Source organism: Suncus etruscus, chromosome 7 (genome assembly GCF_024139225.1).
Source record: "Suncus etruscus isolate mSunEtr1 chromosome 7, mSunEtr1.pri.cur, whole genome shotgun sequence".
Classification (NCBI taxonomy): Eukaryota; Metazoa; Chordata; class Mammalia; order Eulipotyphla; family Soricidae; genus Suncus; species Suncus etruscus.
Window position 1 is genome coordinate 94,976,203 of NC_064854.1, and position 21,408 is coordinate 94,997,610.

The window sequence follows — 21,408 nt, forward strand, 5'->3', positions numbered from 1 at the left end:
TTAAGTATTGCAATAATTTTTCTACCTGCTCAATATTATCTTTTGTCTTCCCACTTCTTCCTTCCAGGAAAGAACCTTTCCTTCATAGATTGTAATTTGTTTTGTTTTCGATTTTACAGGCCGCTGCCTGCTGGGGGCCCTTCAATAAGTCAAAATCTGTCAACCTCCCGTTACAACACTGCTGCAGATGCCCTGGCTGCTCTTGTGGATGCTGCAGCTTCTGCCCCGCAGATGGATGTTTCCAAAACGAAAGAGAGTAAGCATGAAGCTGCCAGGTTAGAAGAAAATTTGAGAAGCAGGTCAGCAGCAGGTAGTGAACAACAGCAGCTAGAGCAGAAAACCATGGAGGTGGAGAAGAGATCTGTTCAGTGTCTGTACACTTCTTCAGCCTTTCCAAGTGGCAAGCCCCAGCCTCATTCTTCAGTAGTTTATTCTGAGGCTGGGAAAGATAAAGGGCCTCCTCCAAAATCCAGATATGAGGAAGAGCTAAGGACCCGAGGGAAGACTACCATTACTGCAGCTAACTTCATAGATGTGATCATCACTCGGCAAATTGCCTCGGACAAGGATGCAAAGGACCGTGGCTCTCAAAGTTCAGACTCTTCTAGTAGCTGTATGTATCTCAATCTGAGTTTTGCAATGTGATATCAGAGTAAAGAATTACTTTATTCTTTAGGTAAATTAAAACAATATGATATAAAGGAAAACCTAATCCTGGTAGTAAATATTAATAGAAAAGGATTTGTGGCTAGAAGTAAAACCATAAGTGTCTCTACTAGTTTATGATTAAATATCAGAGATTAAATAGACATTCCATGTGTTTTTCATGATAAAAGTATGTATGCCCTTTATCAAGACAGAAGTAGACAGCAGAAGATAGAGCTTATTACTACTTTCAGGCATCTGAAAGGTGATAGATGGGTCATGGATCATCAATCTCTAAGTTACTGAAGCTTAATTTCTTACAAAGAGCATTCTAGTATGTGGTTCAGTATTTAGACTAAAACCCCCAAATGTCTTGTATGCTTTTTCTAAAAATAATTTTTGTTTTTGTCTGATATTAATGTTATTAATATTAAATTAATATTTAAACTAATTTAAGACTAATATTAAACACAGGATTAGATACATGCTTATCATACTTTCTACTATTTCATTCCTAATTCCTCTGTATCTACAAATTTTTTAAAGTAAGACCACTTTTGATTTTTAGGAAAAAGATATCATTTTACTTATTAATTTCTTATTTAGCACCATGGATACAAAATTGATCATAGTTGGGTTTCAGTCATAGAATGTATACCACCTGTGCACCTTTCATGACACAAATGTCCCCCCATATTCCTCCCACCTCTCCACCTCTGCCTGTCTTCTGGGGCAGGCAGTTTTGCTTCTCTGTTTCTCTCTTGTCTCTGTCTCTTCTCTCTCAAACTACTATTAATGAATGGGTGCCAAGCATGTCACTTTATCCCTTTTCAGTATCCAGCTCTTGTCTAGAGTGATCATTTCCAACTGTCAGAAACTTCTCTATCCTTAACTGCACTTGCTGCTCCTTGTAGCAAGCTTCATACCATTTTAAAAATTAAGTAGAGCTATACATAATGGAAAAAAAATGACTTCTCATGCACCTACATGCAAAGTGATTTTCTCTTTATCTCCATGCATCCACTTGTGTAATCATAATTTGAATATATTTGAGGTTTTTGAAGGGAAGAGGCATGTCAGTAGTCTGTTGTATAGTTTAAGGACTTCTTTTTAGCTTGGAAGTAGGAAATTTCACTAAAAGACATTACACATGCAGAAAATTGTTAATTAAGGAGGTTGATATTTAGATGAATTATGGGAAGTTATTTTCACATAGTAATCAAGCCTTCAGTTTATTAAATATTGTAATACAAAATTCCCCTTATAATTGGAAACCACTTCTTTTCACTTTGTATCACAAACCAGATCTTGCTAGGACTCTGACTTTCAGAAAGTCTGGAAATAAAATATCTGGCTTCTTTACTGAGTGTTCACGGTTCTAAATGTGCTGCTTTTCTGTTTCAATCACCGGCCACATTACTTGCATGAAGCTCAGGGGCTACCTGCAGTATTTCAGAGTAATCTTTACTTTTTTCTCTGCATAGCTTCCTTTCTCTTGAAGCTAATGCACAGCATCTTCACTTTATAAGTATTCAAGAGCAATATTAAAAAAAAATTTAGCCATTTGACTTTCCATTCTTTTTTCAATGTATTGAGCAAAGTTTGGATGTTTAGAATCTAAATAATGATGGCACAAAAGACATTACCATTTAGCTTCTCAAAGATAATTTACATCCCACTAAACAGATATTTTTGTTCTCCTGATTTTTATGACCTGGTCTAGTAGAGGGCAAGTGGAGAAGGGGAGCCTGTAAGTAGTTAGTTAGTTAGTTAGTTAGTTAGTTAGTTAGTTAGTTAGTTAGTTAGTTAGTTAGTTAGTTAGTAAAAGTAAAAGTAAGTAAGTAAGTAAAGTAAAGTAAAAGTGGGCCTGGAGAGATAGCACAGCAGCGTTTGCCTTGCAAGCAGCCGATCCAGGACCAAAGGTGGTTGGTTCGAATCCCGGTGTCCCACATGGTCCCCCGTGCCTGCCAGGAGCTATTTCTGAGCAGACAGCCAGGAGTAACCCCTGAGCACCATCTGGTGTGGCCCAAAAACAAAACAAAAAAAAAAAGTAAGTAAGTAAAGTACGTACAGTACAGTAAAAAAAGTAAAGTAAGTAAGTAGTATCCATTTCAACATTTTTACATATATCTTGGAGTTATTGGCTATTCACACTTGTAGATCCAAGCAGGGTTACCTATCTTTTTTTGTTTGTTTTGTTTTGTTTTTGGGTCATACCCATCAACGCTCAGGGGTTACTCCTGGCTCTATGCTCAGAAATTGCTCCTGGCAGGCTCGAGGACCACATGGGATGCTGGGATTCGAACCACTGACCTTCTGCATGCAAGGCAAATGCATTACCTCCATGCTATCTTGCTGGCCCCAGGGTTATCTATCTTTGAGTTTCTGAAAGTTTTCTCATATTCTTTGGTGCATCTTAGATCAAGGAACTTTCTAAAAGTCAGAAAGCTGTCAAGCAGTTGACTACATTTACCTGTCCCTATTTCTGACCTCTGAGGCTATTACTAGAACTGGGAAAAACTGCCTGTTGTACTCTGGTGCACAGACCCTCTGTCTGCTTGGCAGCTCAGAAAACGCTTTTCTCTTTTACAAGCATCTTCATCTTCTGCCAGTAGGCATGAATTGGTGTCCCTTCATACATTCTTTACCATTTCTATTTATTTTCACAAGTAAGAAGGTGCTGAGGGGCCAGAGTAACAGCACAGTGGTAGGGCATTTGTCATGTGCACTGCCAACCTGGGCTGGACATGGGTTTGATCCTGGCATCCCATATGGTCCCCTAAGCCTGCCAGGAGCAATTTCTGAGTGCAGAGCCCTGAACACCACTGAGTATGGCCATAAAACCAAAAATAAAAGGTGCTGAAACATAATGTTATTATAAGTATATATTATATAATTATAATTTTTATAAATAATCAGCATTACTGATTATTTTGAGAAAATTATTACATCTTATTTAACATATAGTCTTGTATTCATAATAATGGAAGATATTTATAGCCTGAGTTTTTTCCAAAGAGCAATCTCACAATATTTAAATCCTCAGAAACAGTGAACAGTGAATCAAAGAGATCTGTTCTGTCATTTGTTTAGTGTCTTCTAATAAATGTTTCCTGGTGGGGTTTTTTTTCCTGTTCTCAGGAGATCACAAACCTGTTCTCTATTCTGCTAGCCTACCAACATTAGGAACACCTAAGGACTTTTCACAACAGTTCATTGAGCTTACTTGTTCACTAACCTGAGTTTTTGTGTGTCTTTTTTTTTTTTTTTTTTTGACGATTTCTAAATAAAAAGTGAAAATTCAAAGAGATCTGATAGTCTTGAACTTGTGAAACTTTTCATAGGATTAACTTTAAAACAAGATTCTTCTTTTTCTTAAAGTGTCTTCACACCGATATGAAACATCTAATGATGCTATTGAGGTGATAAGTCCTGCGAGTTCTCCTGCACCACTTCAGGAAAAATTGCAGGCATATCAACCAGAGGTTAAGACAAATCAAGCAGAAAGTACGTGTTTTTCAGTTATAAGCTTGTTTGTTTTCATTTTTGTGCTTATTTGTTCCTAATTATCTGTGCAGACTGTTAAGAAATAGTCGTTTTGTTTTAGAATAACTTTTAATGACCTTGTTTAGAAATAAGCATTTGTAAGCTACTGTAAGTGACACTCTGTTACATTAATGAATTATTTGACCCTTTTTATTTTATTCTGTACTATCCTCTGATTTCTGTCAGTGGATAAATATCTTTTTAAAATTAAAATACATGAATCCTATAGTTAGTTATCTTCACATTTCTTTCATGTTTCCCCTGAATATATTAATGTTTTGGAGGGCACTGGCTTTGATGAGGGTTTACTTTTGGCCCTGTTCTCAGGAATCACTCGTGCTGGGGCTCAGGGGACTATATGGGGTATTGGAAAATAAACCCAAGTCATTCATAAGCAAGGCAAATGTCCTACCCACTGTTGTTGCTACATCCCCTAAATTATGTTAATCTTTGATAGTGAAAAGCAGGGATATCCCTGGAATAAGGCATCTGTATGTCCTTTATTAGGTGATGCTGCCAGACAGTATGAGGGACCATTACATCACTTTCGACCACAGCAGGAATCACCATCTCCACAACAGCAGCCCCCATCCTCACAGGCAGAAGGGGTGGGGCAAGTGCCCAGGACCCATCGACTAATAACTCTTGCTGATCATATCTGTGTAAGTTTTTCTTTCTCATTAATATTTCCCCTTTGTTGTGCAGGAGAATGCATTTCACATAGAATCACAATAAAAACTGTTTAGAGTTTTTTTTTTTGGGTTTTTTTGTTTTGTTTTTGTTTTTTTTTTTACTTGTTTTGGGGCTACTCCTGGCAGTATAGAGCACTCTCAGGGTGATTCTAGGACTACTTCCTGCACTGCTCAGGTAGTAATTACATTCCTTGTGGTGGTTACAGCCTTGAAGTGCTGGGGTTTGAATCTAGAGCCTCACATATTAAAAGCATATGCTTTACTACCTGAGCCATATCTCTGACACAGTGTTGTCTTAGAGTTTCTTAAGGTTTGTTGCTTCTTTTGATAAGTACTTAATAATTTTAACCAAAATCTTTTTCTCATTCATAGCAAATTATCACACAAGATTTTGCTAGAAATCAAGGTTCCTCGCAACCTCCCCAGCAGCCACCTACTTCTACATTCCAGAATTCACCATCTGCTTTAGTGTCTACACCTGTGAGGACTAAAACATCAAATCGTTACAGCCCAGAATCCCAGACTCAATCTATCCACCTTCAAAGGCCAGGTTCAAGGGTTTCTCCAGAAAATATTGTGGATAAATCCAGAGGAAGGTATGATTCTTAACTCAAACCACGTATAATTTTCCTAGTAGTAAAAATAATTTTAATTTATCTCCATAACAGTGAATTAATTTCTCATAGCTAAAAATCATTTGCTATTGTTCTTTGGAAGAGTTTTTTTTTTTCTTTTAATGACAACTGTTTCAGTATTTAGAGTTAATTAGTACTATATCTATATATTGATATCTTTTTTCCTTTGGTTTTGTTTTGAGATCACAACCAGTGGTGCTCAGGGGCTTACTCCTGACTCTATTATCAGGGTCGATCTTAGATATGCTTAGATCATATATGGTGTGGGGGATTAACAGGTTGGCTGCATGCAAAGCAAGCACTGCCCACTGCACTATCACTTGGGCTCCTGTCTCCAAGTGCAGACCTAGAGGTTTAGTGCTTAGGGACCACAAGTCCTACACCCAACAGTGCTCAGTGATTGGCACATGCAATGCCAGGATTGAAGGACATCTTAGATAGTAAGCACAGGCTTTACCAATTAAATTATGTTCATATCCATATTAGCATTTAGTGTGTGTTTTGATTTTTGGGGTGGAGAGGGTAGTTTTGGGGCCATACCCTGCAGCAATGAGAGGTTACTCCTGTCTGTACTCAGAAATCACTACAGGCAGGTTCAGGGAACCATTCCGTGAATGCTGAGGATCGAACCTTGGTTGGCCACAAGGCAGATATTTTCCCTACCCACTGTGCTATCGTTCTGGCCCCCATTACCATATATTTTATAACATGTATTTAAAGTTGATTACACAGTCTAGAACAATATGTAAATACTGGAAATCACATGAAAATGATTGTCATTGTAAGGAGGAAAGATGATAAGGAGAAGGCAGGCCAATATGTTTGTTAGTCCATTTTGGAAGGGGACTCCCAGTAACACTGGGTATGGTGTGAAGGGGTGTCCCTATATATATATATAGAAGTGGCCACTTTTTAAAGTAAGAGTCCATTTTCGGGCCCGGAGAGATAGCACAGCGGCATTTGCCTTGTAAGCAGCTGATCCAGGACCAAAGGTGGTTGGTTCGAATCCTGGTATCCCATATGGTCCCCCGTGCCTGCCAGGAGCTATTTCTGAGCAGACAGCCAGGAGTAACCCCTGAGCACCGCCGGGTGTGGCCCAAAAACAAAAAAAAAAAAAAAAAAAAGTGGCCACTTCTAAGAAGTACGGTAGATGGGCTTATTGGGGGGGAGGATGAAAATATTAATACAGATGTTAAAAAGTCATAGATGAGTTTATAATATGTATGATTGCTATCAAAAACTTTTCCTAGAAAAAAAAAACCAAGGGGGTCAGAGCAATAGCACAGCGGATAGTAGGGTATATGTCTTGCACGTGGCTGACTCAGGACCAACCGGATTTGATCTCTGGCACCCCACGTGGTCCCCCAAGCTTGCCGGAGCAATTTCTGAGCGCAGGGCCAGGAATAACCTCTTAAGCACAGCTGGGTGTGCCTCCCCCAAAAAACCTTTTTCTTTTCTTTTTTCTTTTAAACTAATATTGTATCCAGAAGAAAAGAGCAGCAGAGAACTGCTCAACCCTACAGCTTATCTTGACTTTTCTGACAAACCCCATAGGTTTCAATTTAGTCCGGATATCCTTTATTTTGAATTTAATGAGAAAGACCTGGTAAGTCATGACTCAGGTGATCTTAAAATCCTCACCGAAGTATACTTGGCAGAAGCACAGTAGCCTCTTGATAGAACCTCCAGTTTCTGCCTGGTTCATGAAACCCAAGTATTCCATACATCTGTGCATACATACATGGCAATAACTTTTTTTTACATATATAATCAAAGTGAATACCAAAGAAGTTTTTTTTTTTTTTTCTGGTTTATATTGGTAACATTTGTTCCCTCTGCCACAGAAAAGAGTTAACCCATTTATGTGTAGGATAAGTTGTAGCTGAGTCCTAGGAACACAACTTAATATTTTGTATATTACAATTGTAGGCCTGGAAAATCTCCAGAAAGGAGCCATGTCTCTTCAGAGCCGTACGAGCCCATCTCCCCACCCCAGGTTCCAGTTGTGCATGATAAACAGGACAGCATGCTGCTATTATCTCAGAGAGGATCAGAGTCTGCAGATCAGAGGTGAGGAGCAAGGTGTACACCTGGGAAACAATGTATGTGTTTGTGCAAATGTGCCCCATAGCAATATTCAGTGTCTCACTTTTCCTTAAGTCCAGACCCTTTCCTACATGAGAAAATCAGAGTATTCTTCAAGGATCTGTTTTCCTAGTTATTGCGAGTGTTTGCAATATTTAGGCTATTCTTAAAATTGAGTCTTCCTAGCTCTTTTTCAAATTTTTTGACTGTGTGGTCAACTATATGAAAGGAAAATAATTTTGAGCACCTGTGCTGAATTGCTTTAATTATTTTTTAGGGCAGGAGACTGGCCACATTCACTCCTTGGTTCTGCAAATGGTTCTTGAGCCCTATCAGAAATGATCCTCTAGTGCATTGTGGTTCTGTTTTGGTTTTGGTTTTTTGCCATACCCTGCAGCACTCAGGCGACCATATGGGATGCTAGGGATCGAACCCAGGTTGGCTGCATGTAAGGCAAACGCCCTGCCTGTTGTGGTATCATTGTGGCCCCCCCCCCCTTTTTTTTTTCCTTTTTCTAACTCTCCTCCCAATATTAGATGCTTTTGATTCAGCCCTTTTCCAGTCTGCCTCCACAACTCCACCAAGTACGGTGTGAAAGCTCATAGAATTGAGGGCTAAGCCATATCATGTCATTTGAGTTCTTCATGACCATAATCATGTTGTTCATCTTCATTTTCTGTCACTTCATCATTACACTTTATTCTCTTTCCACTCAATTACTGTTACTAGATGTCAAGTACTGTATTTCTGGGGCTGGTACAGGGTTATGGCACATATCCTGCATACTTCTAACCCCAGTTTGATCACTTGGCACTACATTCTGCCTACCAGCCTACCTTCTCCAGCACCAGCTCTTTATGTCCCTAAACATTGCCAATTGTTAGTTGCCAGTGTTAGTTATCTCTGAACACAACTGAATGTTGTCCTCTTGGCCTTCAAGCACTGCTTGGAAGACTCCAAAATAACTTCCAAAATAACTTTACTTGGCCTTCCAAAATAACTTTACTTAATTCCTTTCTGTTTATGTTCATACTATTTTTTTTCTTTAGTGTAAAACACTCTTCCTTTGTCCTTTGAGGGGTAAATACATTATCAGCCCAGAGCCATAGTGTAAGAGGGGTAAGCCCAATTTTATAGCAAAGTTCATTTCACTGCAAATTATTCTTTGTTTTGGTGTTTGGGCCACACTCAGTTGTACTAGGGCTTATTCCAGACTCTAGTGGGACTTGGGAGACCATACTTGGTGCCAGAGATTTGAACTGAAATCATCTGTATGGAAGGCAAGCTCTCTACCCGCTATACTATTGCTATGACACAACAGTCTTTTTTTTTTTTTTTTTGGTTTTTGGGCCACACCCGGTAACGCTCAGGGGTTACTCCTGGCTATGTGCTCAGAAGTTGCTCCTGGCTTGGGGGACCATATGGGACACCGGGGGATCGAACCGCGGTCCGTCCAAGGCTAGCGCAGTCAAGGCAGGCACCTTACCTTTAGCGCCACCGCCCGGCCCCGACACAACAGTCTTAAGTTTTTACTTACTTAATTTATCCAAGGACAAATAATTAGATATTAGTATCTTTCAATGAAATGAGGAAGAAAATCATCTTATTGGGGGGGGGGGCATACCCAGCGGTGCTCAGGGGTTACTCCTGGCTATCTGCTCAGAAATAGCTCCTGGCAGGCACGGGGGACCATATGGGACACTGGGATTCAAACTAACCACCTTAGGTTCTGGGTCGGCTGCTTGCAAGGCAAACGCCGCTGTGCTATCTCTCCGGCCCCAAGGAAATTATCTTTGAAGAGAAAAGTGATATAAAATCACATGGTTATATCTTTCTTCCTGTTTTAAAATGTTTTGAGGATAAGAACCTTATTTATTTATTTATTTATTTTTATTGAAACCATTGTGAACTACAAAGTCTTTTCATAGTTGAATTTCAGATACGTGGTGAGTCAGGGCCATTTCCACCACCAGCATCATTTTCCCTCCACCAATGGACCCAGAATGCATCCTATATCACCACTCTTTGCCCCCTGGCCTGCCTATTCACCTCTTTGTCTTTTTTGTTTGTTTGGTATTTTGGCCACACATAGCAGCGCTCAGGGTTACTCCTGGCTCTACATTCAGAAATAGCTCCTGATAGGCTCCTGGGGGCCATATGGGATACAAGTAGTTGAACCCAGGTCCTTCAGGTTGGCTGCATGCTAGGCCCTACCACTATGCTATCACTCAGGCCTCCACCTTCTTTTATCTTTATTGGTGTATAGGCTTTCTCATATATAAGTGATGAATGAACCTGTATAATCTGATTAGATTAGTAACATCCTTCCATTTATTCTTTTATTTTTTATATTTTGGCAAACACATATTGCTTTATAATCATATGTTCCATTCCATTCTCAAATTTATGATTTCAGCTTTGAAGTATTTTACCATGTGCTCACATGTGATACTTCAACTGGTTATAGTTTTTTTCTTTTCTGTTTGTTTTTTGTTTCGGGGCCACCCGGTAGTGCTCAGTGGTTATTCCTGACTCTGCATTCAGGAATTACTCCTGGCAGGCTCGCAGGATCATACAGGATGCTGGGGACTGAACCTGGGTCAGCCACATGCAAGGCAAATGCCCTACCCAGTATGTACCCCCCAGTCCCACATATTGTTTCTTAGGTTATAATCAAGAAAATTAGCTGAGATGGGGATAGTTTTCTAAATACTGCTATCACAGTTATCATTAAGAATATCTCTGGGGGGGGCAGAGATATAGCAGGAGGTAAGGCATTTGCCTTGCATGCAGAAGGTCAGTGGTTCGAATCCCGGCATCCCATATGGTCCCCCGAGTGGCCCGAGTGCTGCCGGGTTGACCCAAAAAACAAAAAACAAAATCTCTCCAAGGTTAGGAGTACATGATGATAATAGCCGTAACTGTTCCTAACAGGAATGATTCACGCTCACCAGGGAGTATAAGCTACTTGCCTTCATTCTTCACCAAGCTTGAAAACACTTCACCCATGGTTAAATCAAAGAAGCAGGAGATATTTCGTAAGTTGAACTCCTCTGGTGGAGGTGATTCTGATATGGGTAAGTGGGATTTCTTTCATGAACCCTGAATAAAACAGTCATTTATATCTTCCTACCTCTTGTGTAATATGTAAGGACCCTCTAGGCATCACTACAACCACATCTACTCATAACTTGCTTCTCAAATGTCTGCCAGTGCATGAAGATTTCTAAATTAGGGAGCAGTAATTTGCTATATTTTGTAAATCTTTTTCTTTTTGAACGTATATTGACCTAGAAAACATTTTTTCTTATGTGGGACTGGATCGACTTTCCATAGTTTTTTACCCTTGATTAGGGCTGTCTCTACATGACATCTTGTTAAATCTTTAAAGACAGAACATGCGCCTCAAATCTTTACCAAATTCCTTGTTTCGTAATATATTCTAGTTCAGAATTCTATTGCCATCTCATATGTTCTCCATTAAAAAAATTAAACGTATTTAGCTTAATCTGTTAGTACATGTTGATTAGTGACTTAATTCAAATTCATTATTATTCAGGGAATCTTAAGAGAGCTTTTTGTGCAATTTGTATATTGTAAATATTGCGTACCTAGTCTGACTAAATGTCAAGATTATGTGCTATTCTAGATTCATATCTCCCTTTGCTATACTTTTATAGTTACAAGTATACTGAATGAGGAAATCTGGGCTTTGAGTCATTCCAGCTACTATATATCTAGCATCTTTGTCTCTATCTAATGGATTTCTAGAAATCCAGTCATTTAGCATTCATCTGCAAATCTGATAAACATACCATCTAAAACATATAAGTAAAAAAAAATAGAATTATATAGATAATTTTACTTGTTCTAGGCACACTACATATTATACTCTAAATGAGGAGGCTGAAACTCAGATATTTAATACCTGGCACAAGTTACATCACTAGTAACAACTAGAGGGGCTGAGCCTCCAGTGCAGACATGCCAATTTCAAGGTACAACATTCTAAAGATACTATCTCATAGAATTCTCATAATCATTATCCAGATCTTTGATAAATATCAATAGAGCCATCTTGCTTATACTGATATATCCACTTCTAATCTTTTTTAAATCTTTCTTTTTGAACATATGTTAACCTACAAAACATTTTTTCTTATGTGGGACTGGATCTGCTTTCCATAGTTTTGGGGTATCTCCTAATCTTTACTTCTAACCAATCTACTTTTCTCTTTTTCTGAAGCATATCAAGGGACACAGACTTTGTTTAATGCCTTTTAGTATACTGGGCTTATCACAATCTGCTCTAATTTTGATTTATGATCTACTAGACTCTTGGCCCTGTCAAAAAGAAATTGTGAATTATGTACCCAAATACACATAGGCTATGTTTATTAAACATAGGTTATTCTGTGTTTGGTTCTGTGAAACTTTGTGTTCAATAAATGTTGACTAGCAAGAAAAAAGGTGAACCCAGTGTCTGTTTCTTAACTTATCCTATCTTTTAATTTCTAGAATAGCTTTTTTTTTTATTTTTATTTTTTTTAGTTTTTTTGGGTCACACCTGGCGGGGCTCAGGGGTTACTCCTGGCTGTCTGCTCAGAAATAGCTCCTGGCAGGCACGGGGGACCATATGGGACACCGGGATTCGAACCAACCACCTTTGGTCCTGGATTGGCTGTTTGCAAGGCGAACGCCGCTGTGCTATATCTCCGGGCCCTAGAATATCTTTTTAAATGTTAAAAGATAATCTAAAGAGTAAATATTTTAAAATACTGATAAAAATTGCTATCAAATTTAAACATTTTCTTTTTAAGATTTTAAATTTGTTTTATTTTAATCTTGTCATCCCCCCACCCCCACCCCCCGACTCATGAGTTGCTCGGTGTTCACGAGACCAGTGTGCTAAAAACTAAACTCAGGGCCTCATACATACAAGGTACATGCTCTGCCACAAACATCCGTGGACCTACATGTATATTTTTTCTTCTTTTTCAAAAGCATTACATTGATTTTCTCCAGTCTTCTATGTTTTTTTGTCTCAAAGTCACTAACAAAAACAGTTCTTTATGAATCCAGAGATGCATGGAGACATGTTTTAGTGCTTCTAGAGAGTGTTTGAATATCTTACTGGTGCCATAAGTACCTAGGTGATTCTGATCCAGTGGCTTTACAGAGTACCACACCAAGTTGTAAGCTCCTGAGTTAAAGAAAGAAGTATTTGTATTTAAGTACAGTGTTTTAGTTTTATCATTGTTGGACTCTGTAGAATTGTATTCATTTGACAATTTTTTATCAGTAAGATGGTTTTTATGTTATTTAACTAAAACATTGCTTAATAATGTTGTATTCCATTAAACTTGGTGATAATTTTACTTTGTATTCTTCAAATCAATTTATTTGCCAAAAGTGTTACATGATCCTTAAGTAAGGAGACTGTCCTTGTGGTCATTATTGTAGAACTTCTGGAGGTTTTAAAGTTTAAATTTCTGGCTAGTTTACTGTCTGCCAGGCACACTATTTCTGTAGACTAGTCTCATCCTTTTTCCATAGGATAAACCATAGATATCCATCTCTGCAGTCTCATCCAAAATCACATTCTTTGCTAGATCATTATTCATTGGCTACTCTTAATTCCTATAGTCTTCTTTCTCTTCTATTATTTTTCCAGGGTATTTTTAAAATAATGCTTTATTTACAGACTGTGATTTATAGTAACTTACAGTTCATGTTTTGTCATATATGTCAGCACCAATCCTGCCATCAGTGTCAACCCCCCCCACAGCATTCCGATACTTCATCTCCTTCAATCCTCACCTCTACCCCTGCCTGATACCTTCTTTCTCTTAAATTCTCTCACCAACAAGTTGGAAGAAGTGACAAAACACCACTTGTGCTTTCCCATATTCTATTTATAGCACACTGCTTGATAAGTAGTTCCAAGGTTGTCTGAGCTTGTTGTCATTCAAACTTTGTAGATTACATTATGACATTATATCTTGCATAATTAGCAGGAATAAAAAAGAAACAAGGCAAAATTTTGTCTTGTTTTGGGGACAATAGGAACATTTTTCATTTATGGATGGCAGGGAAACACATTTTCATAATATCCACTGGATCTAATTTCAGACTTTCTCAACCCTTGGTATTCATAGACATATTCTTAAAGTCCATTGGTTTTTCAGTAGCAGACCGGAATTCTTAATTTGTGGTCAGCTTTTCCCTCTTTGATGCAGCAATGCAAAGTAAAGTCTCTTTTTCCTTTTAGTTAATGCAGCTCCTGTTCTGGTTTCCTACCTTACCCAATTTTTTGTTACCTGATTTTCTTAAATAATAGTTTCACTTACTTCGTCTTTGCTTAACTAGTAAGAGATATGATTGAAGTTATGGTAAATAAAATTCTGTTTTATTATAAGCTTTATGTTGAGACTTAATTGGGGGGTGGGAGGAGCCATACCTGGCAATACTCTGGTGTTACTCCGGACTGCACTCAGGAATCACCTCTGGTGCTGCTCGGGGACTACATGGGAAGCTGGGGAGCCAAACCAGGGTCAGCCACGTACAAGGAAAGCTCTTACCTGCTCTACTATCTCTCCAGCCCATGAGACATAATTTTTATGTACATAATTTTCTTAAGTAACTTGAATGTTTGTTTTAACACAGCAGCTGCCCAGCCAGGAACCGAGATATTTAATCTGCCAGCAGTCACTACGTCAGGTAAGAAACAAATTCAGAATATATTAAGAAATTGGTATGGGGGCTGGAAAGATACTAGGTTAAAGCATTTGCCTAGCATGCTGCTGACCCCAGTTCAGTTCAGCACTGCATATAGTCCTCTGAGAACCGATGGAAGTGATCCCTGAGTACAGAGCCAGGAGTGAGCTCTGAGCATCACTGAGAATGACTGCAAAAAAGGAAAAAAGAAATTGTGGTACTTTAGCAGTAAATCCACCACTATATCTGAGCAAGTTCTAAATATCAGGAAACTTTGTGTATGTATAAGTGAATAGATGCTTCTATTTTAATCAGGGAGGAAATAATAGCAAAAAGAATTGAGATTTAGTGAATAGTTAAAAAGAGAAAAAAAATTTTAAATCAAACTTTAATGAGCAAACTTTTGCCTCTTCTGGGGACTCAAGAAAACTTCACACGGATCAGGAACAAACTCACTGGCAAAGAAAAATGAATTTCCTTGAGTAGACTTAGGTGAGGCTCTGTGTTTTAGGCGACTTGCCAGGTGTTACGACTTCAGTGGCTTTAAGGACTGTAGCCTGTATGTAGTCTGTTTCTCTATTTCCTGACCTGCCTCAGAAATAAACAGAAGAACTTTGTCTTTTTCAGGCTCAATTAGCTCTAGAGGTCATTCTTTTGCGGATCCTGCCAGTAATCTTGGGCTAGAAGATATTATCAGGAAGGCTCTCATGGGAAGCTTTGATGATAAAGTTGAGGATCATGGAGTTGTCATGTCGCAACCAGTGGGAGTAGTGCCTGGTGGTGCTAACACCTCAGTTGTGACCAGTTGTGAGACACGAAGAGAAGAAGGGGATCCATCACCTCATTCAGGTAAAGTTTTCATGTCAGTCTTTCTGCCTTTCTGAAGAAAAGGATAATATCACTTTCCCAGAGATCCTATTTTTTCTTAAAGTTACCTTTGAGGACTTAATTGAATGAATTACAGTAATATGATTAGAAAATCTAGAAAATAGGGCCTGGAGAGAGCACAGCGGCGTTTGCCTTGCAAGCAGCCGATCCAGGACCAAAGGTGGTTGGTTCGAATCCCGGTGTCCCATATGGTCCCCCGTGCCTGCCAGAAGCTATTTCTGAGCAGACAGCCTGGAGTGACCCCTGAGCAGTGATGGGTGTGGCCCCCCCCCCAAAAAATCTAGAAAATGTTAACTCTGTCATTCTCCAGCATATTAAGGTTTCTGCTTGCTTTTTCCTAGTCCTTATCTTAGACGTTCTAAGTGTAATACAGGTACAGTTCCATTCTACTTTTATTATTTTGTTTTGAAACCTGTAGCCAGAACTGGTGATTTTCAAGCTTTGCACTCACAGATCACTTCTGACAGTGTTTGGAGGATCACATGGGATGCCAGGGATTGAGCTCAGGTCAGCCACATGCAGGGCAAGCACCCACCCTGCTGTACTATAGCTCCGGCTCCCCATTTCCTTTTTAATAAAACTGACTGACATACTAGCATAATAAAAAGTGATAGCATAATTGTAGGAAATAGGAAAACAGTCAGAGGGGCCAGAGCGATAGTACATTGGTTAGGATGTTTGTTTAGCACACGTTAGACCTGGGTTTGATCCCTGGTACTCCGTATGGTCCCCTGAGCCTGCCAGGAGTTAGTCCTGAGGACAGAGCTAGGAATAAGCCTGGAGCAATGCCAAATGTGCACCTTCCCCTGTACCCTCTCCCCCCCCCCCCCAAAGTAAAAGCTGTGGCCAGAGTGATATCCCTGAGCATCATTGGTATGACCCAAAAAACAAATAGCCAGATAGTATAGCTGGTAAGGGCTTACCTGGTTTAATCCTCACCATCACATATGGTACCTGAGCACAGAGTCAGGAGTAAGTTCTGAACACCACTGAATATGACCACAAAACAAAAGTGTGGCTCAGGCCACAATATCCAGAATGCTCAGTGCTGTGGTTTGATAAGTATCGTTCAGATAGGTCTTTATAGGGACTGTAGAGATAGTAGATGGTAGATAGTAAGGCCCTTCCCTTGCATGTGGCTGACCTTTGTTCAATCTTCACATCTCATGGTCCCCATAACACCACCATAAATGATTCCTGAGTGCAGAGCTAAGGATAACCCAAGGAGTGCCAGGGTTAAAAACACATGTTTTGAAAGAGATCATTTTATACATCATGTTCAAAGCAATCACCCCAAAAAAACATAATTATGCTTTTGGTATTTGTATCTTTTTCTATATCTTTTGTAAACTAATCTCTTAGGTTTTCAAAAAAAATTCACCTAAACATTGCAATATTTTAGCTTTGATGTAGGATTTTTTTTTCTATTATCAAAGTCTCACTGGTTAAGGATTAATGAATTTTAAAGAATTTTTTAAATCCATATTTAAAACAATATGGATGTTCTGCTCTAAAAGGTGATCATTTTTGCTCTAATATTACAATTTTCATTGACTTGGTATGTTGGTTTTTTTTTTTTTTTTTTTTTTTTGGTTTTTGGACCACACCCGGCGCTGCTCAGGGGTCACTCCAGGCTGTCTGCTCAGAAATAGCTCCTGGCAGGCACGGGGGACCATATGGGACACCGGGATTCGAACCAACCACCTTAGGTCCTGGATCGGCTGCTTGCAAGGCAAACAACGCTGTGCTTTCTCTCCAGGCCCGACTTAGTATGTTTTAAAGTTATATCCTGACATGTAGTTAGTTATCATGATTGTATAATTTTTATTATGACATCTGTTTTTGGTGAGATTTTTATTTTACTCAGTATGCTATATTCTGAGGTCTTTTATTGAGTGTGGATAATAGTTATTTTTATATTTTAAGTGACAGTTTGGTAAATGATAATATTTTTGACATACTCTTCATTTTATACTTTTTGGGCCATACTCAGCAGTGCTCAGTGCTAAGGGAACTATACTGGAGTGCTGGGGGTTGAATCTGGTTAGCCACATATACAGCAAGTGCCCTGCGTTCTATACTATCTCTCTGGCCGCTTGACTTTTTAAAAAAAAAAAAAAAAAAAAAAAAAAAAGCCTATAAATACCATTACATTTTCCTCCTGCCATTCATTGTTGTATACTACCTAAGACCACATGGTCCCCCAGTTTATAGGGTGCATGGCTGTTTGTAAAAGTAACTCTTTTTCTCTGTATAGTAGTATTGATCATTCTTTATCAGCGTTTCCTGACAACTGGAGGCATCAATGGCTTCTGTAGGTTGGTTTCTATCCTCAGGAGTATATTCTGCTACTAGATGTTCCCTGATCTTTCTTTTGTTGGACTCTTCCATTACCTTTTTGTCAAATATGATCCCCATATCTAGTTCCTTCCTAATTATTTTTGTTCACTTGACCTCTTTCTGTCTCTTTTGCGTCACATTTCCCGTTTGTACTAACCTGTTTTCATTTATGACTGTTCTGATATTTGCTGTATTTTGCTTATAAATTCCTTTTCTTTCACTTTGGTCTTCTATTTGGTTATACTGCCTTCATACTTTGAAGTTTTTCTTCACTTTTCTCCTATTCCTGTGTATTGTTTTATAATCAGGAATTTGCATTCCTTCTCTTTCCTGATAATTCATAACTAGAATTTGTTTTTCCCATTATTTTATGTCCTCTGAAGGATATGGATTAGGATATGGATTCTAAGGAATAAGTCTGCTAGTGACCTGGGCTGATCTCTTCGAGATCTTTTTAATGTTTATTATTGAGTCTTGCCAGGGACATTTCACTTTTAGGAATGTTTGCTAAGTTCGCCAACTAAAAAAAGCCTAGGAAAAAAAGCCAACAGGACTTGCCACACCTCTGCTAAGGTCTCTCGATGCTACGATGGGGCTTTTGTTCTATACTTTTTCCTTTATTATATTTTTCTTGAGATAGTATGATTCTTCTTTGTGCTTCTCCCAAGCTTGTTCTACATTTTAAAAACTTAACACACACACACCCACACATATACACAAACACACACACACACACACACACACACACACACACACGTGCAAGGCTCGATCACTGAGCTACATATTAATATCCTACTTCTAGTCTTATTTTATTCATTTGCTTTGGTTGTTACAAGTAAATTCTGGCTTCCTTTTTTACATTGTAGTTGGTTTTTATTTTTAAATCACGTTGTATATTTGGATCATGCTACCATTCTGCTTCCCATCCTCTACTTCCCATTCAGTAAGCACTAACATTTAGTAACTTTTTTAGTTAGTAACATACTTGCTGTATATCTGTCATTGATCATTTATTTCACTTTTAGGAGGAGTTTGCAAGCCAAAGGTGATCAGCAAGTCAAACAATAGGAAATCTAAATCTCCTATTCCTGGTCAAGGGTACTTAGGAACTGAACGGCCCTCTTCAGTCTCCTCTGTACATTCAGAAGGAGATTTTCATAGGCAGACACCAGGGTGGGCCTGGGAAGACAGGCCTTCTTCAACAGGTGAGGGACTTGGTTTCAATTACTAGAAAATGAGAGTCTGAAAGCATTTAATACCTGTGCCATGATTAATACTTCTAAAGTCAGAAAGTTTGTTAGGAAAGCATATTTCCACTAATGTGCCATTTAATAGGTACCACTTTTCATAATAAAAATAGAATTCATATAACCTCAAAAATTTTGTTATATTATTTTTGGTTTTTAGGTCACACCCAGCAGTGCTTGGGGGTAACTCCTGATTCTGCTCAGGAATCACACTGTGACCATACAGGATGCTGGGAATTTACAGGCCATCTGCAAATGTCCTTCCCGCTAATCTCCGAATTTTTAAGAATTCAAAGGATTTGGAACCAGGGTGATCGCACATCAGTTAAGGCAAATATTTGCCTTGCATGTGGCCATCCCGGGTTTGATCCTCAGCATCCTGTATGGTCCCTCGAGCCCACTATGACTGATTCCTGAATGCAAAACTAGGAGTAACCACTGAGCACCACTGGGTATGGCCCCAAAACTAAAAACACATGAACATAAAAAGAATTCAAAGGATTTATGTCTGGCCTCTTATAAATTCCTTAAGTAAAATGGCCCCTAGTAAATTTGTTTATTTATTTAGGTTTTTAGGTTATACCCAGTGATGCTTAGGGATCACTCCTGGCAGGCTCAAGGGACCATGGGATGATGGAAATCAAACCCCGGTTAGATACTTCTCTTCTAAAATCTTATATATTTGTACCCTGGAGAAATTCACCACCACCACCACCAAAACACACACCCACACACACACCACCACCACCACCACCACTGAAACACACACACACAATCTTACAAATTTTTAATTTTACTAGTCATGTCCAGTAGATGAAATTCACTGTGCCTACCTCAATCTTTTAAAATTTCTGGATATTTTTCCCCATTCTCCTCTAAGAATTGTATTCATTATCTTAACTGTCAACAAGTTTTTCTCCTCTTCCCCCCTTTCTACTCCCTTCATTTGTTCCACCTTCTCCAACTACTCCTCAGGGCTTATTTTGCTCAACATTCAGGGATCACCTCCTGGTGGGGTGAGTATGCTGAAGATGGAACCCAAGTTGACTGGATGCAAGGCAAATGCAATATTCAGAGTACTGTACAAAATCCTTTGAGCCTGGCAACAATGTTATCAGGCTAATATAATCAGGCTCAGTTTATTAAGTGCTTATTATTCACTTGATTTATTGGATTGTCCGGGAAAGCACTATTTAAGAACTAAAACTTCATCCTTTAACTTTCATTTATAGGTTTAGCGATCCTTCCCTTTTCTACTTAGCCATGTTATTCATCCTTAGTTGCACTGATTATTGCATTAACACTGACTGGCTTTAGTCTTAAGTGGTTAAAGCTTCCATGTGTTCCTTAGGTTTTTGTATCCAGTCTATTTTAGTAAAATACTTCAATGCTATTCTAGTGTACTTCTTAAAATTTGTAAGATGAAGTAACAACTGTGTTCATGCAATGTCAATATGCTTTCTCTTTTGTCAGGTTCAACTCAGTTTCCTTATAACCCTCTGACTATGAGGATGCTCAGCAGTACGCCACCAACACCAATTGCATGTGCTCCCTCTTCTGTGAACCAAGCAGCTCCTCACCAGCAGAACAGAATCTGGGAGCGAGAGCCTGCCCCGCTGCTTTCAGCACAGTATGAGACACTGTCGGACAGTGATGACTGAACTTCACAAAGAAGGGATTTTGGTTGGGCCAGTATATTTGGGATCTCAAATTTCATGGTTTTCATTTTAATGGCGGTCTAAAACCTGCCTTCCTAAGACTTGTGCCCAGAGACTTTTCAAGAGAGCCTGGACCATGGATAAAGAAATGATGGAAATTTATTTGAAAAGTCTAATGAGGGAGGGGTACTGCCTTTGATATAGGCAGTTCAGTGGAGGGTTAAAATGTAGTTTTAAAGGGTGAACAATTCCTGTTCTTAAATTTGTTTGTAAAGAAAACCATAATGTCTTTAAATTACTTTTCTGTAAATAGATTACCTTTTTGCAGTGTTTCCCCTTTCTGTAGTATCTGGTGTACTTATGTTCAAATCAGCGCATCAACTTCGGGGATAATTTAAAAATCTTTCATCTTTATCTTTTTAATCTTTGCCTTCTAACAATATCACACAGCCCAATTACATAATATTGGCTGTCCAGGGCATTGTACTTTTATCCAGTTTTGTTACCTAAACTCAGCTTCCCAATGATGTTTAGAATCTCGTGGAAATGTTTAGATATTTAACACAGACCCTGTCAGAAAATCTGTACGTGACTATTAGGGTCAAAAGGTAGGATAAACAAAATTCTGCCATATTGTTTTCAGTGCAGGTTTTAGTTTTTTATTTAGTAGCATCTAGAAGAAAATATACTGCATGGGTATGTTATAGTTCAGTTTTTAAACATTTTGAAGGCTTCTTTGAGGCATTCTTCACTGTTATGCACACTGGTGATTTAATCATGCCCCTAAGTATTCTTTTTCTCCTGAATTTAATGCAGCCTAACAGAGCTTTCATTTTGAAATAAATTTGACTACCCTTGTCCATAGATAAAAGTAATTATTTGTGATTTAAAGCTCGTGGTGTCTAAGGTTTCAAAAGAAAAACCTTTACTTTTCTTTAGTTTGATACATATTCCA

The 21,408-nt window shown here is 38.7% G+C and overlaps 1 protein-coding gene across 6 annotated transcripts in view; it reads left to right on the forward strand.

The window, feature by feature from the left end:
- Positions 1–21,086, forward strand: part of NCOR1 (nuclear receptor corepressor 1) — a 170,247-nt gene extending 149,161 nt beyond the window's left edge. For all 6 annotated transcript variants that reach the window (XM_049776733.1, XM_049776734.1, XM_049776738.1 and 3 more), the window contains 10 exons: positions 120–613; positions 4,027–4,152; positions 4,699–4,853; positions 5,256–5,479; positions 7,448–7,588; positions 10,538–10,680; positions 14,270–14,323; positions 14,948–15,169; positions 18,574–18,753; positions 20,269–21,086. In XM_049776733.1, coding sequence (XP_049632690.1) covers positions 120–613; positions 4,027–4,152; positions 4,699–4,853; positions 5,256–5,479; positions 7,448–7,588; positions 10,538–10,680; positions 14,270–14,323; positions 14,948–15,169; positions 18,574–18,753; positions 20,269–20,456 — 1,927 coding nt within the window. In that variant the 3' untranslated portion in view covers positions 20,457–21,086. The remainder of the gene's footprint in view (positions 1–119; positions 614–4,026; positions 4,153–4,698; positions 4,854–5,255; positions 5,480–7,447; positions 7,589–10,537; positions 10,681–14,269; positions 14,324–14,947; positions 15,170–18,573; positions 18,754–20,268) is intronic.
- Positions 21,087–21,408: the final 322 nt, after the last annotated feature.